This window comes from Macrotis lagotis, chromosome 8 (genome assembly GCF_037893015.1).
Source record: "Macrotis lagotis isolate mMagLag1 chromosome 8, bilby.v1.9.chrom.fasta, whole genome shotgun sequence".
In the NCBI taxonomy this organism is placed as follows: Eukaryota; Metazoa; Chordata; class Mammalia; order Peramelemorphia; family Peramelidae; genus Macrotis; species Macrotis lagotis.
The window spans coordinates 186,262,401-186,278,461 of NC_133665.1; the positions used below are offsets into that span (position 1 = coordinate 186,262,401).

At 39.8% G+C, this 16,061-nt stretch overlaps 1 protein-coding gene across 1 annotated transcript in view; it reads right to left on the reverse strand.

Moving 5' to 3' along the window:
* Positions 1-16,061, reverse strand: part of CACNA2D3 (calcium voltage-gated channel auxiliary subunit alpha2delta 3) — an 804,577-nt gene that overhangs the window by 359,957 nt on the left and 428,559 nt on the right. Inside the window, exon 11 of the mRNA XM_074199069.1 lies at positions 5,850-5,928. Within this exon, the coding sequence (XP_074055170.1) occupies positions 5,850-5,928 (79 nt within the window). The remainder of the gene's footprint in view (positions 1-5,849; positions 5,929-16,061) is intronic.

Here is a 16,061-nt window from a genome sequence, read left to right on the forward strand (position 1 = left end):
GTAATATTCCACATCCCATCTCTCCAAAGAAAGGAGGTAGAGTTTTCTCATCCTATCTTCTGGGACAAATGTGGTTATTCTAACTCCAATGCTCATCATTTTGTTTTGATTTGCTTTTGTTTTTTATTCTCATGGTAGGGTAAACCATTTGGTCCCGAGTTGGAATGTTTCAACTTAACTAGATAAGGCCCACATTTAGGCTTTCACTTCATTATGGTTATATAAACAAGGCTGGACATGAAGTTCTTATATAGATTCTGGGTAGCCAGGTACACACCTTGTTTATACCTGATGAGACTTAGGTGAGTCTCAGAATTGGTGTGATGCCAGCTTTGTTCTAGGCCCCTATAAATGCCCAGGCTAGGGGGTTATACCTATGTGGTAAGAGCAGGAGAACAGCTGCTGTGGTTTCACCATGCATGCTTGTGGACAGCAGATAGACAGTGGTTAGGTACCAGATAAAGGGGAGAAGTGGGCTAGGAAGCTGAGTAACTAATGCATAAACGTGGGCTATGTAGGTAGATTTCTCTGTGAACTTGACCCTAGAGTCTCCTGCCATCAAGGCTACATAATAAAAAGGTATGTATCTCTCTAAGCCTCTTCAGCACTCTTTTGATCTCTCTGAATAGAGACTTGTAAAGCATCATGGATAGGATTTATTTAAAATATCCTGCTCCCCTGGATTAGATGAGAACATACCATTGGCGTGGTAGTAGAAGTTTTGATAGGATTTGATCTGCTTTATGTTCATTATTTTCAGTTACCTTCTGGTTATTGCCTCCTACTTAATTTTGCTGCATAATGAACACTTTTCCGAGGCAGCATTATTATATTGTGCTTTATTTCTAAGTGTGACTTTCCTATCCCATACTAGAATGTAAGCTCCCTAAGGGTAGTTTCTGCTAAATCTCTTCCTGTTAAATTTTGATATTCCCCCGCCCAGTCCCTAGCATAGCACTTTCTGTTTATGGTGGGTGCTTCATAAAATTTGCGTTAACAAAGATTTTTACATGATCTATTGTCTCCTTTGAGCCTTAGCACGGACCCAAGGGGATAAATCTTCTTTGCATGGATTCTTGGAGTAAATAACACCCTGGCAACAGGAGGGAATTAGCTTGGTTATTGAATTCCCCCCATGGCAGAATGCCTGCCTACATTCTGGACAGGCTTTGCCTAAGAGAAGCTCCCAGCCCTGGAGCAGGGCCAGTTCAACACTAGGCCAAGTCCTTTAATGGAGTCTCACCCCAAACATCACATTTAGATGCAAATCCCTATATTCCTGCTATTTTATTATGTATTTAACCTTTTTTTTAAGGGAACAGAGACAAAAGGACATTAACTGCAAGGCAATGCAGTGCACAAATAATAAGAGCTAGCATTTACATACTTTTTTAAGATTTGCAGAGTATACTGCATTATCTCATCTGCTCCTCTGATCAGCCCTGAGAAGCAGATGCTGTTATTTGCCCCAGTTTTAGATGAAGCAACTGAGTGCAGAGGTCCAGGAGGGGCTTGCCCAGGACTATTCAGTTCTTAAGTGACTTTAGTAGGCTTCAAACTGGGGTTTTCATGAATCCAAGTCCAGTGCTCCTTGGATCTGAAATCAGGACAATGGAGTTCTCCTGAATTTGACGAGACAAGGCTTAAATCATGGGATAAATCATGAAATGATGGAATTGATGGTCTCTAAGGTCCCTTCCTCAGGGCTATACCCTTAAAGCTGGAAGGGAGCTCAGAGTCCCTCACCTCCAAACCCCTCAGTCTGGAGCAAAGGCTACTGAGGTTCAAAGAGGGACACTGACTTATCCAGGTCAGAGCAAGTGGCAGAGCTAGAATTTGAACCCAGAACTCAGAAATGGCATTCTTTCCATTTCAGCCTAGTAAGTGATGATCTTATAAAATTAATAACTTTTTGGAGTTGCTATAATTCATTTTTTTCACCTTTCCCCTTGTATAGAGAGGGCAGGGGAAGAATTCACTTATTATTGTCATATTTCCCAAGAGTTCTAGGCAACCAAATTATCCTGGAGCAGCCCCATTTACTCAAGCCCATCCTCTTGAAGGACCTAAAATATAGTTCCAGATGAACTGATTCATCTCATCTCGGTATACCTTTGGATTCCAAAAGAAGTTGTAGCATCATGTCAAGGCAATTGAGTGCTGTGTCAAGATGACCTGAGTTCAAACTCTACCTGAGGTACTTAATGTTCTTGGGTACCAGTCTCTTACATTTTCTGTGCCTCAGTTTCTTTAACTCTAAAATAAGAGGCAATTAGTCTCAGGAACCTCTAAGGTCCTTTTCAGCTCTAGACCTATGCTTTAGCATGGTGCTTCAGCAGAAGAGGAAACAGAAATGCAATGAGGAGAAAAGGCCAAGGTCCATAGATTCCTAAGATCTCTCTCTGTGATCTTAGGTGAACCACTCCATCTCCTGGGCCTCAGTTTCTTGATCTGTAAAGTGAGAGAGCTGGACTACATGGTTTCTAAGGTTGGCTTCAGATCTAAATTTGATGCTATGATCCAGTCTGTTGTCTGAGTAGAATTCCTAGTGGATATCTTTTTTCCTCTTAAACAAGAAGCCAATAGATAGGTCTATAGGACAGGATGCAGCAGTCAAAATTACAAAATCAAATCAACTGTCATTTTTGAATATAAAAAGGGGTGCATTCCACCCAAGGTCCAGGAAGGCCATATTTAGAAAACTGCTACTACCCTCTTTCAAACAAGAAAGTATTCAGATAGAATCTTCTTGTTGGAAGAACTGAGTTCATTTTCTCTTTTGACTGTGTAACTATATGATCCAAAGCAAGTCATTTCACTTCCCTGTGACTCAGTTTCCTCATCTATAAAAATAATGGTCTTGAAGATCTCTTCCAATTCTAAATCTATAATCCTTTGACCATAGGCAGAGAAATATTCACTTTTAACAATTAAGGAATCATTGAATTAGCTTTTATTAGTAGTCATTCAAAAAATATTTTTTTTATAACTGACAAATTTTCCATTGAAAGCCATGGTGGAACTAGCCCTTGCCTATTTTCATATTTAGCACCCAGTTCAACAAGGAAATTTTCTTCTCCCCACCTCACCTCCAAATATCTCAGCTGATCCCCCAGGACTAGGTTTGTCAAATGCACTTGCCTACCCAACAGTGGAAAATGAGAGTAGTAGATGGAATAAACAGTTCTACCAGGGAGTCAAGGTTGAGAATGTTTTAATGTTTTTTAAATGGTTTGCTGCTTTGCCTCATTAAGGCCAAGCTCCCTTCAGATACATGCCCTATTTATGCAAACAATGTGAAAGAAAAAAAATTGGCTCCAGGCTCTCATGGTTTTGCCATTGGATCAGAGGATTTGGAGAACTCTTGTAAGGTGGTGTGTGTTTCCCAGGAGAAGCTTTGCCAAGCCAAGATTCTGCTAGCCACAGGCTAGTCAGCTGAATGCTGTGCAAACTGTCCTACTGGTCTCTAGGTTTCCAATGGGAAAATCCCTGCGAGGAAAATTGATTTGGGCCTCACTGTGACGTGCCTCACGGTGACATGCGTCCTCCCTTAACTCTCGTCCCATAAAAGACTGAGACTTTGTCCTGGTTGTTCAGTCAATGCGGGTATTGCCCCTGCTGGGCCAATTTAATTTTCTGGGCTACCATGCTTTGTTCAGCACAAGAATTTGGCCAAGCCCCAGTTGAGCTGTGTGTGTGTCTGGGGGGGCATTGGACCTCCTCCTACTTGAGATGAAAAATGCTGCGATGCTTTCCAAACTTGAATAATCTGAGACTGTAAACAGTGATTGAATTAATGGCCATTGATGGATCCTGGCTTTCTGATGTTACCAGGTCCAAATGTTCCATCGCTGGCGCCACCACTAACCCATCTTTATTTGGGCAGTGAGAATAACAGTTTCATATTTAAAGGGTAACTTCATGTCTGGGTTGAGATGAACAATGGACTTCTATTCCTGAGAAGGAACACTAGAGAAATGAAGAAGGTGAAACCAATGAGGAGGAAGACTGAGGGAGGAGTGAGGAAAGATTGGGATTTGAAAAGAAAGGGGAAGGGGAGGATCTGGTGGGGGGGGTTGTAACTGAGGAGAGGGCCAAGGAAAGCTTATTGGTGATGGTAGGTTAGGCAGAAACAAATATTCATGGAAGGCCATAAGGAAGACCCATTGGGTGGGAGGCAGCAGAACAAAGTAAAAGCCAGACTCAAATCCTGTTGCTTACTTGCTGTGAGCAAGTCATTATGCACCCTCATTTATATTATTTGTGAAAAGAATATGGGACTACCTTTAGTATTTAGCCTGGTCCTTTTTGAGATTGAAGGACAACAACCAATCAACCAGAATTTATCTTAAAGGGCTATTGATGGAATTGTGGATTTGAAGCTGAAAGGGGCTTGGAGTTTATCTCATACACTTCAACACTCTTTTCATAGATAGATGTTGGCAAGACTCAAATGAGATCATATAAGCAAAGTGAATGGCAAAATCTAATACCATATAGTTGTCTAGAAAGATAATGGCCAAAACAGCAATAATTGATATTGTTGGAGGTAGCAAGGACTTCTATAAAGTATAAAGAACTTGGGGTTATTTTCTTACTTTGGTCCTCAATTTCCTCATCTGTAAAATTAGTAACTGGACAAGGTGACCCTTAAGATCTCTTCAATACTCAAGCTATGGTCCCCTGATACATGCTGGTGGGTGTGTATGGGATGGGAAGCAGATGGAGGCCATCTTGAGCCAGATGGTTTAGTCAGGAGGCTTCTCTCCCTTGTCTCCTAGGACTGTCGAAGAGTTGCGCTCAGGGCTTGTAAATCCAAAGGGCTCCACTTTTAAGTCAGTCCCTAAAAAAGGACTTTGTTGGTTAAATCATCTTCAAAAGTCGTCTTCAAAGGCTCCTTGTAAACAATGACTAAAACTCAATTATGGTGTAATATTAGTTGATTAAGACAAGACTTCAATTTCAGTAATTTCCATCAGCTGGACATAGACAGTGGTAAAAACAATAACCCATGACTAAGTGGATACTGGATGATGGGAGGCATCCTAATTGAATGTGGCACAAATAACAACAAAAAATTGCAAGAAAAATTCGGTTTGCTTTCTTCAAGACCACAGATAAAAAGGAAAAAAAAGGAGAGAAAGCATCCCTCAGACAGAGTTAGCATTCCAACTTTCCTTTGGAACAGGACACTGGTGCCTTATAATGATTTTTCGGATAAATGACCATTTAGTTCACACAGGATTTGGACCCTAATCCACTCTTCTCCCTTCATGACCTACCTCAGTCCCTGAATCATGGCCAAGTTCATTGTTTAGACCCAGATGGCACTTCTGATATTTGAGAGGGAGGCAAACCAGCATGTGGACCCCCCAAAAAAATAATCAGGGGCTAGAATCACAAAGTTGGAGAATTGTAGGGAACTTTTGTAATCATCCTCTCTATTCCCCTCCAATTTCAGGTGAAGAAACTGGCTCATAGAGAAGAAGTTTGCCACAGGTGTCAATTAGTTTCTGGCAGAGTCTGGTTTAAAACCTTCCAAAAGTGAATAATTTCACTAAAGTGACTATTGAGATACACCACCACCCCAAGTTAAATAGCTGTGATGTGTTGCCAAGATTTATCTTCTATTTTTAATTTCAATAATTTTAAATTTCTTTTACCTCAGTTATCTTTTAGTAAGAGAATTCAAAAGTCCATTTAAATATAGATTTTTGCTTTGCTTTGTTTTGTTTTTCCAAAAGTGTCTCCCCTTGTTCTAGGACATTGAAAACTTTCCCATTGTTTGGAATGACATTCCCATCACATTCCCATCACATTCACATCACCATTCTATGGGGCAAACAAACCTTTGTTGGCACAGGCCATCCATTTGAGGTTGTCAGCAAAGGCAGCTTCTCTCCCTATCAGATATGTAAAGATGCGGACCTGAAAGTAGAAAGAACGAATTAACATTCCCTTGGGGCTGAGTGGCACATGTAGGGCCTGGCCCAGACGCGATGGTTCAGCTCCCTATTAAAGTCTTCATGCTTCACATCTGTAGGGACATATTTAAGAGATCTGGAGTGGGGCTGGTTGGTAACCAAGGGCAAAGGGGCTCCTTTGTTCTTCTGGAACCATATGGCTATGGTTGTCACTGGGAGGAGGGGAGGTCCCAATGCCCCCGCTTCAGTCAGAGAGGATGCCAAATCATCTCTCTCCTGTCAAAGTTCAACCAATTCAATGAGCATTTACTAAGGACCAGCTTTGGGCCAGGCCTTCTACTAAGGACTAGGGACACGACACTTCAGAAAGACTAAACAGGTCCAGTTGGAAAGAACTTTTTTTTGTCTCCAGTGTCACTTCCTAGGGGAAACTTTATTGGATTAAGACTTTCTCTCTTCCAATTATTATTTTTTTTTAAGAATTTAACTGTGTAAATACTAGATCCCTTCCAGAAAGAACTCTTTCTTTGGCTTCTTTTTAAATTTTGTTTAATTCTTACTTTCTTCTGTGAGTTATTGCTTCTGTTGTCACATACACTTGTAGAGTATAATTAATGTTTATTGAATTAGAGTAAGTTGAATTTGTTCTAATTTGTTTCTTTTTTTAGCTTTATATCTGGTGGATGTTTAACAAATGCTTATTAAATTAGCTTAAATTAAATGGGCTCTGAATTTTTTACTTTTATCATTATATTCTTGTACACGGTTGGTGCCTAATAAATGCTTCTGACTTGAGTTGAATTTGTGATGGATTTGAGAGGTTATTAGATTTTTCTGGTCTTACTTCATTAAGATTATATGAAGCTTTGAAGACAAAAGTGTGCTAAACACTCAAGATGGCATTAGAGTTACACCCCCCCTTCCCCTTATCTACACAATCTAATTACTTATGAAGCAGCTGACTTGGGTGAGAGATGGCAGCCATTTGGAGATAATTAAATCCAGTTCTTTTTCCATCATTTTGGAATCTCTAGCTCCCTTGAAGACACAACTCAGCTGACATCTGCCAATGAGCCTTGTCTGCCTCTGTTTGGGGTATTCACGCTCCCAAATTCCTAAAATCTCCTGTGTTCTTTTCTAATAGAGATATAGTATTTGGGATTTCCTATTTACAACTTTGTAAATGCACATTATTCAGAAATATTTACTTGTGCATAACATATTCCTCCCACCCCATGTCCCATGTAAGCTCCCTGAGAATATGGATTGCTGTGGCTTCCATCCTAGGGTAAAAGACCCTAAATAAATGTTGCCTTGAATTGAACTAAGTCAAAGAAGGAAATTTTTGAACAATCTGATGTTTCTTAAAAGATACAGGAGAACTATGTGAGAGGCAAGTTCCCCCTGTTGCAACTCTTTTCCAACATCCCTGAAAAGAACTTTCTCCTAAATCAAGGCTTCCATGAAATAAATTCTGGCATCCGCTAAGCCAGGGGCTGAGAGCTACAGACCTCTGTGATCTGGGATGGGGTGAACTGAAAGTTTCCTGAACATTTCCTTTAGGTTATCTGGCAAATTGCCATCCTGCAGCTATTATCAAAACCAATTGAAAATATCATCCAAAAAAATTGTAAAACTCAAAATAAATAAAATTCAAGTACCAAAAAAAAGAAAAAGTAAAAGAAAATGCCATCCACATCCAGAGGAAAAAACTATGGGTTCTGAATGCAGAGCAAAGCATTTTATGTTCATATTTACAAAACTTCTTTTATGTTTTTTCTTTCTTTTTCATGTTTTGTTCCCCTTAGTTCTAACTCTTCTTTCACAGCATGACTAATACAGAAATATGTTAAACTCGATTTTACCTGTACAACTTATATCAGACTGTTGGCTGCCATGGGAAGAGGGGCAGGAAAGGGGGGATGGAAACATGTAGAAATCAAACACTTGCAAAAGGATGAATATGTTGAAAACTATCTTGCATGTAATTGGAAAAATAAATAAGATAGGGGGAAAAAGCTAATTTAAAACAATCACCTGCTTATGGAGGTGAAATGATTAAGGTATATGATAAATCTGTACCTCAGCAGCTCTTTGAATGAGAAACATAGAACAATGAAGTTCTGGCTTCAATCACCTCGAAATCTGTGCTTCAAGTTGAAATTATCAGGGGCATAAGTTGATTCCAGTGGTTAAAAAGTTTTTAAAAAAACCCTGCATATCCATACTTGCTTTGATAGGCTTTTGCTGTTCAGTTTTACACACACATACACTATATATTATTGATATGTATATAAACTGTTCCTGTATATATGTATATATATATATATGTTTTTTTCAAAATGAATCAAAAGAATAGACATTAATAGATATAAAGCCTCTCCCAATAAGATCCAGTAGTCAGTGTAGACCTCCCCATCTTTTCCTCCATATAAAATAATCCTCTTAGGGCCAGGGTCTAGTTTTGCTTCTGTCTTTGCTTTCCCAGCCCCGACTAACCTGTGTATAGAATATACATAATAATATTTGCTGACTGATTAACTAATTGATCTGCTTCCCCAGTCTCCAGTTAGCCCCATGCCACCTCCATAGGAAGCACATCATAACTGATGGCTTATTGGATTGGATGTAGGAGCAGCATACTCTATTTCCCTCCCATCTCTAGGAGAGGAGTTTCTTTGGGGCTGTTCCAACATCTTGACCAAAGAGCTACTTTCTCCGATTTGATTGAAGCCTCCCTGGCCCCATTCCTCATACTCTCAAGAGTTGAAGAGAAATGAAATTACCCCAAATGGTATATGGCTCAAGAAAGCATCCACCTCAAAGGGAACTTTCCTAGAAAGGATAACCACTGATCTCTCTCCTGGGAGATAGGGACAGGGTGGGTGGAAAAGATGAAAACACTGTCTCAATAGTATTAGGTTCCAAACCTTCCTCGGACACCATCCACCTATATGACCCTAGAGATTTCCTGAGGCTCTTGGAGACTCTTTTGCCTCATTCATATAATGAATGGGGCTCAAGTCTGTAGCCTTTGGGGTCCCTTCCAGCTATAGATTTATTTTCTCTGATCTATTCAAAAGCATTGTGGTCATGTATGATGAAGCAGGAACTCTTTTGTCACCCCCTGAGCAAACTGATGGAAGGAGATGGAAATGTTTGTGTGTTGAACTTTTTTTTTTTTACCATTAATCCCTATCTATAGCTTAAAACTCAGATATCTGAGCAGGATTTACCAGTATCTAGGACACATTCATCCCTCTGATTCCTTAGGGATGAATCCTAGCATTGAAAGATTTTAGAAGTAAAAAGACTATTCCATGTAACTCATTCAATGTTCAAATGAGGAAACTGAGGCATAGGAAGATTTAGAGACTTTTCCAGAATCAGACACATAGCAAATGGTAAGGGAGAGAGATTCGGACCCAGGAATTTGAACTCAATCCAGAAAACTCTCCATTCTACTATAGCTACTCTCCACTCCATAGATTTCTCATCTCTTTTATGGAGATGACTCTGATCCAAAGTGGACTCCAATGTCACTTCTATGCCTTCTTAGCACTTATTTATCTCCCCACAAATTACTACCTATTTACTTTGTGTGGTCTTTGTATTAACGTTTTGGTGCACAAATTTGCCTTCTGGAGAATGTAAGCTTCAGAAGAGAGACCATTTTCTACGTTCTTTTTCATTTTAAATATGCTTCCGTTGAGCTCAGCAAGGAATCCACCATAATGCAGAGGCTTAGTAGATATTTGTGAGGCTGCATTGAGGTTTTTGTCTTTGATTAAGATCCTAAGATCAATCATAGATGGAGAGATAGAAGGGAAGAAACCTAATCCACCTAGAGTCATATAAAAAAAATGTTTTAGGTTGTCAAAATGCAAATCACAGTAATTCACATCTATCAGAGTGGAAAGGTGAAAAGAAAAAGAAAATGACAAATGTTGTAAAGACTGAGGGAAAACAGACACATTAAACACACTATAGGTGCAACTGTCAGTAGATCTGATGATTCTGGGAATCAGTTTGGATCTATGCTCATAAAGCTAATAAACAGTGCATGATCTTTGACTCCACTATTTCACTGATTAAAAATATCAAAGAATGAAGGAAAAGTACTATCTGTATGAAAATTATTTATAAGAGTTGTGTGTGTGTGTGTGTGTGTGTGTGTGTGTGTATGCAGTGGCAAAACAAAAAACAAAAAAACTCAATCAAAAAACAAGACCCTGGAAAAGTAACAAGCTACTCTTGGGATCAGTTGGGAAATGATTAAACAAATTGTTATAATACATGCTTTGGATCACTATGAGGCTATAAGAAATTATGAAAGGAACAGTTTCAGAGAAACCTGGAAAGATTGGCGTAAACTGATGCAGAATGAAGTGAGCAGAGACGGGTGAACAATTTATTGGCTAACATCAATGTTGTAAAAGCAAACACTTCTGAATAATGTAAGAATTCAGACAATTAAGCTACTGACCAGGATTCCAGAGACTGAAGAAAAAAATACTGTCCCCTGTCCATCTTAGCCCATGATAGAGAAGAAGCGAAAAGTTGTTATGGTGGGTCAGGAAGGCATTGGGGGGCTGGTGTCTAATATGGGGGTTTTGTTTTGCTTAAATGTGCCTGGATAATCCAGAGGTTCTGAATTTTCCCAGTGGGTGAAGGGGACGTAAGAGGGGGAAAAATTGAATGCTAGATATTTGGAGAAGGATATGAGGAAGAGGAGAAAAGAAAAGAGAATAAAGGGGAAAAGAGGAGAAGAAGGAGGGAGGGAGGAAGGAACGGGGAGTAAGGGAAGAAGAAAGAAGGGTGGGAAGCAAAAAAGGTCAGAGGGGAAGACAATATTCTAGCTAGAGGACTAGAAGTGAATTCAGAGGTCATCTAGTCTGACCCCCCCCCCTCCCCAGTTATATAGGGAATGAAACTGGAACTGGAGAAGTTCAGTGACTTGCCTAGGGCCCACCAGCTCTCAGTACTCAGGCATGGTATTCCTTTCACTTCAAGTTCTTTTGGTCCAGTCACCATTTTTGTCGCTCTGTTGTAGACCATGGGATGAAGCAGGGCTCAGAGTAGCACCCCCTCCCATAATCGTTTGTGAGGTTAAAATGAAATAATCATCATGAAGCCGACTTGAATGCCTTACATTGCTTGCTGTTGTTAGCCTAATGATTAATAGCAACATTAGTATTACTATTATTATTGGCTTTTGGCTGCAGGCCATTGTTTTCCTGAAAATGAAGAAGGAGGAAAACAGCTGGTCCACCCTGGGCTGTGACTAGAGAGGGAAGCCAGGCTCCCATGGGCTTAAGGACCTCGATGCCACCGCTGTGGGAAAAACACAGCCATGTGGCCACTTGGTTGGGGATAAAGGTTAATAGCTGCCAGGCTCTACAACCCTTCAAAGGAGAAAAAATATATAAAATTATGAAAGGGAAAAGGAAAACTCTGCTATACTGTTCCCTTTTTCTAAGGAATCATTAGAGGTTCACATTATTGCTTCGGGGCATTGCAAAACTTCTGGGACTCCAAATTGTGAAAGATGGCAACCTGCTTGGAAAACCAACTGGGGGGTGCCAAGCTCAAGGCAAAAGGCCGATTGCTCCCAACAACAAAGCAACCCAAGTCTTACTGGTCTTTATAAACACTGTCAGAGCCTGGGGTTCCCTCAGATGGTCACCAACTGGACTTAAAGTGGAAAAATCCAGAGAGGACATGAGGAAACTTGATCCCTTGAAGGGGGGGGATTGTGTTCCCCAATAACCTAAAAATGGAAATTTCCATCAGAGAAAACAGAAAAACAAGAAAGAAACAGAACCAAACCAAAGTGAGGAGTTCAAGAATCACCACCCCTCTTTCCCCCACCCAGACCTTAGCCCTGTGGATGCAAGTATTCAAATACTGCCTCAGGAGTGACATTTAAAGAGGGCTGGGAGTGGCCTTTTTGAATATACATTTTCACTTTCTTGTTACATACAAGTTCTACTTCATCTTCACAACAATTCTGGGAGTTAGAGCTTTTATTAAGCCCATTTTATAGAAGCAGAAACCAGGGATAAGAATGGTAGATTCTCCCCTCCTTCCTTCCTTCCTTCCTTCCTTCCTTCCTTCCTTCCTTCCCTCTTCCTCCTTCTCTTCCTCATTCCCTTCCTTCTTTCCTTCCTCAACTAACATTGTACCTCAAATATTCTACCCAGAGAAAGATGGAGGAATAGTCTAGTATAAGAATCTACCTTCTCTGAACAAAATCATAGATATTGGTGAAGGACAGCTAACTCTGGAATCTATGGCTCCTCTTATAGATATTATGAATTTGGAATGAGCTAACTGAACTCCCTAGGAGTTAGGCAGATGGAAATCATTATCTATCATCCTTCCTTAGTCATTCCACTAATATCTCTTATGGTAGCCAGATGGCAGTGGATAGAGCACTGATCCTGGAATAAGAAGGAACTGAATTCAAATCTAACCTAAGATGTTTACTAGCTGTGTGTCGGTGGGCAAGTCATTTAACTCTGTCTTGCTTACCTCATTTGTTAAAGGAGCTGGAGAAAGAAATGTCAATCTTCTCTAGTATATTTGTCAAGAAAATCCTTATGGGGTCATGAAGAGTCAGACACAGCTAGAAATGACTGAACAACAATGTCCTTTAAGACAATCCATTAAATTTGATAATTTCTTAAAATGTCACTAGATGGTCTTAGAATCAAACATATAACCAGGCTGATCAAAGGAGGATGATCACTTTTTATTTCTAGTACACTGAACACATTGCAATTCCAGACATCCAAAAAAGAAAGAACCAAGGAATTTTTATGAGATTACCAGGCTTGACTGGTGGCAAATGTAGACGAAGCAGTCTTATAGAAAAACTTTTATTCCTACAAGGAAGAAGAATAATGGGACTCAATTTTCCTTAAGATAAACCCCCATAAATCATTGTCAATATTGATCTTCCTTGTAAACAGTGCAGTAAGATAGACTCTGTTGAGTCAGACTATTCACCGGAAATATTTCTATTTTGTGGTTTACTCTAATCTACAAAATAATTAAGACACTGTTGAATTCCCAACAACAGAAAGTTGATGGGATTGCAGAGGGAAGGAAAAAGTCCTGCTCATCATCCTTAAGGATGTTATAGAGAATGTGCATGAAATTAGGCTTCTATGATCATTGCTCTAAACCTGGGAAAGGACCCTGGAGGTCAGCAAGTCCAACCCCCTCATCTGACAGCTGAGAAAACTAAGGTTCAGAAAAGTAAAAATATACTTGTTCAAGGACGCACAGATCAGAAACTTGAGAGCCTTAGTCATAAACTGTTAGGACTTTGGATTTATAGTAAAAAGAGATCTCAGAAGTCATCCTATTTAAGCTCTTCATCTTACAAGTGAAGAAACTGAGGCTCCAAGAGGAACGATTTGCTGAAGGACACATAATCCATTAGTTTAATAGTTAAGATGTGGTCACAAAAATCGAGATATTAGATCTAGAGTTGGTAGGAGGGTTAGCTACCTAGTACAATATGAAACTGAAAGCTAATGAGGGGAAGTGACTTGGTCAAGGTACCACAGTTCAGTCTCCCCTAGGGCTCTAGCTTATTTGCAAGTTGCAGAAGACCAGATAGGCTAACGAAAGATTATTCATTTGATGGCCAGAATACTAGACTTGGAGTCAGCAAAGCTCTTGGTTTGAATCTCAGTGGGCTTAGTTACCAGCTGTGGGATGATGGGAAATTCTCCAACTTCCTTGGGAAAAAGGAAAAAGATTTCAGACTAAGATTTCTTCTCCCTTATCTTCAACCCAGATGACTTTCCAATAAATTGCATGTTACCATCATAGAATGTGGGACTATCTTTAATGGTCACATCAACAATGGATTCAGATGCAATTATATGACTGTTAGTTTTAAAGAATAGAACAGAATATTATACCATTGCCTGGAGAAAAGAAAGTCTTGGATGGTATTTTTTAAACCTACAAATTGTTACAATTACATAAATAACTAATGGTTATGTGATGGTCAAATCATATCCCTAGAAATATAATCACATCCCATAAATTTAAACGAACATAGGTAGTAGAACATGTTTGATGCATTTAAACCATATTTCCTTCATCCTCAGCCCAATCTTCATGGTGTAAGACAGACTCGTGTTTACAGTCTCACAAAACTCCAACTCCTCTTCTGGCAGTCATCCAGGTGGGACAATCCATTTTTCTATTCTGCTGAGTTTCATTCTCCTTATTTCCTCCTTAAACTGGATGTTCACTGATGAAATACCACATAATGAAGTTGTAAAATAGATATGATCTTTGTTCTCAAGTCTTCTCCAGGAGCCAGAAAGATGCATCATCTTTTCTGGCTTTTTGCTGATCGGTTTTTCATACTCTAATCACTTTCTTTGAGTTCAACAGAAAGGATTAAAATATGTACACACACACACACACACACACACACACACACACACACATATTTTCCCTTTTAAATTCCTGTGTGATTGGGGGGAACAGGTGTTTTCCCTCATTGTACCTGTCCCAGAAAACTGAAAACTATCTGAGGGTGACTGAAGGGGCAACAAGGGGCATAGGTAATGTCTATTAGCCTCAGGAATGGGAGGAACAAAAATAAAGAAATGATCCATGGATGTCAGCCAAGAGGTCAGTGATTTCCACAAGTGGCTGGTGAAGACAAATTTTAGAATTACACAATGAAGGAGACAGAAGAAGAGAATGATTCCTCTCAAAGAGACTTTGAGATCTTAGTTCAACATGAGGGAACAATCAGCTATGAGAACAAGGAAAGGGAGCTAATACAGTTAATTCAGCCCCTCTATGAGGAGCTAGAGAGCTTTTTGGTAGCAGCACAACTGTTAATCTGATTTGCTTTATTTTGTTTTGGTGGTGATTGCTAGTAGATATATGGATAAAGGCGGGGCTATGGACCAAATCGTGAAGATTGAGTGACATGTCCAGGTTCACACAGTCCTTCTATGTCAGAGGTAGAGCTTCAACCCAAATCCTGCTAGCTTGGAAGCTGACTTTTTATCCACTAGATCACCAACCAAATAGGAAGATTTAAGATTCATAGGATTAGGGCTAGAAGAGATTTAAAAGGCTATCATACTGAACCTCCACTCATTTTACAAGTGAAGAAACTGAGTCACAAATCAATTAAATGAATTGACCAAAGTTATACAGATAACAAGTATCTAAGACAGGGTTGGCATTCAAGTCTAGTGTTCTATCTACTCTATCACCTAATGTTCTAGTAAAATTGGCTATATAATCTCAGATTCTATGGGTTTTTATGGGGCAAAATTCCCAAACTGGAATACAGAATTTCTCTATTTGAATGGAAAGTATGAGGAATTCTCCAATTCTAAATCAGATAATGCTCTGGGTCCACAGACCTGGAGTTGGCTACAGATACAAGCAGTCAAAAGAAGACTCTTAATCTGAAACTTTGGGTACCTAGTCTTGCCTAGAGTACCTGTAGTGACCACACCCTCAGGGAGGTGTGTCCCCAACTAATCATCATGAAAACCTGAACTCCATGAGATGAGAGTGGAGAAAGGCTGAGCCACCATGAGACCAGTGGAGACCAGTGGTTGTGGATGGAGCCCACAAACATGAGGAATGCAGAGGTTCAATGTCCAGGAGAGGGCAGCAGAGAGCTGTGTGAGGGTGCCTCTAGCAGTTTGAGGGAGCCTTGCATCAGTGGAGGTGGGCATAGGTGAGCCCAGGTGTGTGCCCTGACTTTATGTGTTCCTTAATTGTGTGGTGGGGATATAGTAGATCCTTAAAATTTATTCTCTGACTGACTGGATAAGTCACTCAAATGCTCAATATTCAAGAAATGATTCGAATTTCCAAAGATACACAGCCCTGTTAGGGTAGAGGGAATTTCTGTGCTTGGGAATGGCCTAGATGAATGAAATCACAGCTCCAGCAATAAATTGTATGATTGTATAGTTTGTATATAATCATATATGGACATGCAGCCTTTGTGGAAAGATTGCTAGCTTTCTGAGGGCAATGGGTATTTCATTCTTCTAGCTTTGTATCCTTGGAACTGGATGGACATTTCTACCATAGAATGGTATCAGACATGGTCCATGGCCTAAAAGAATT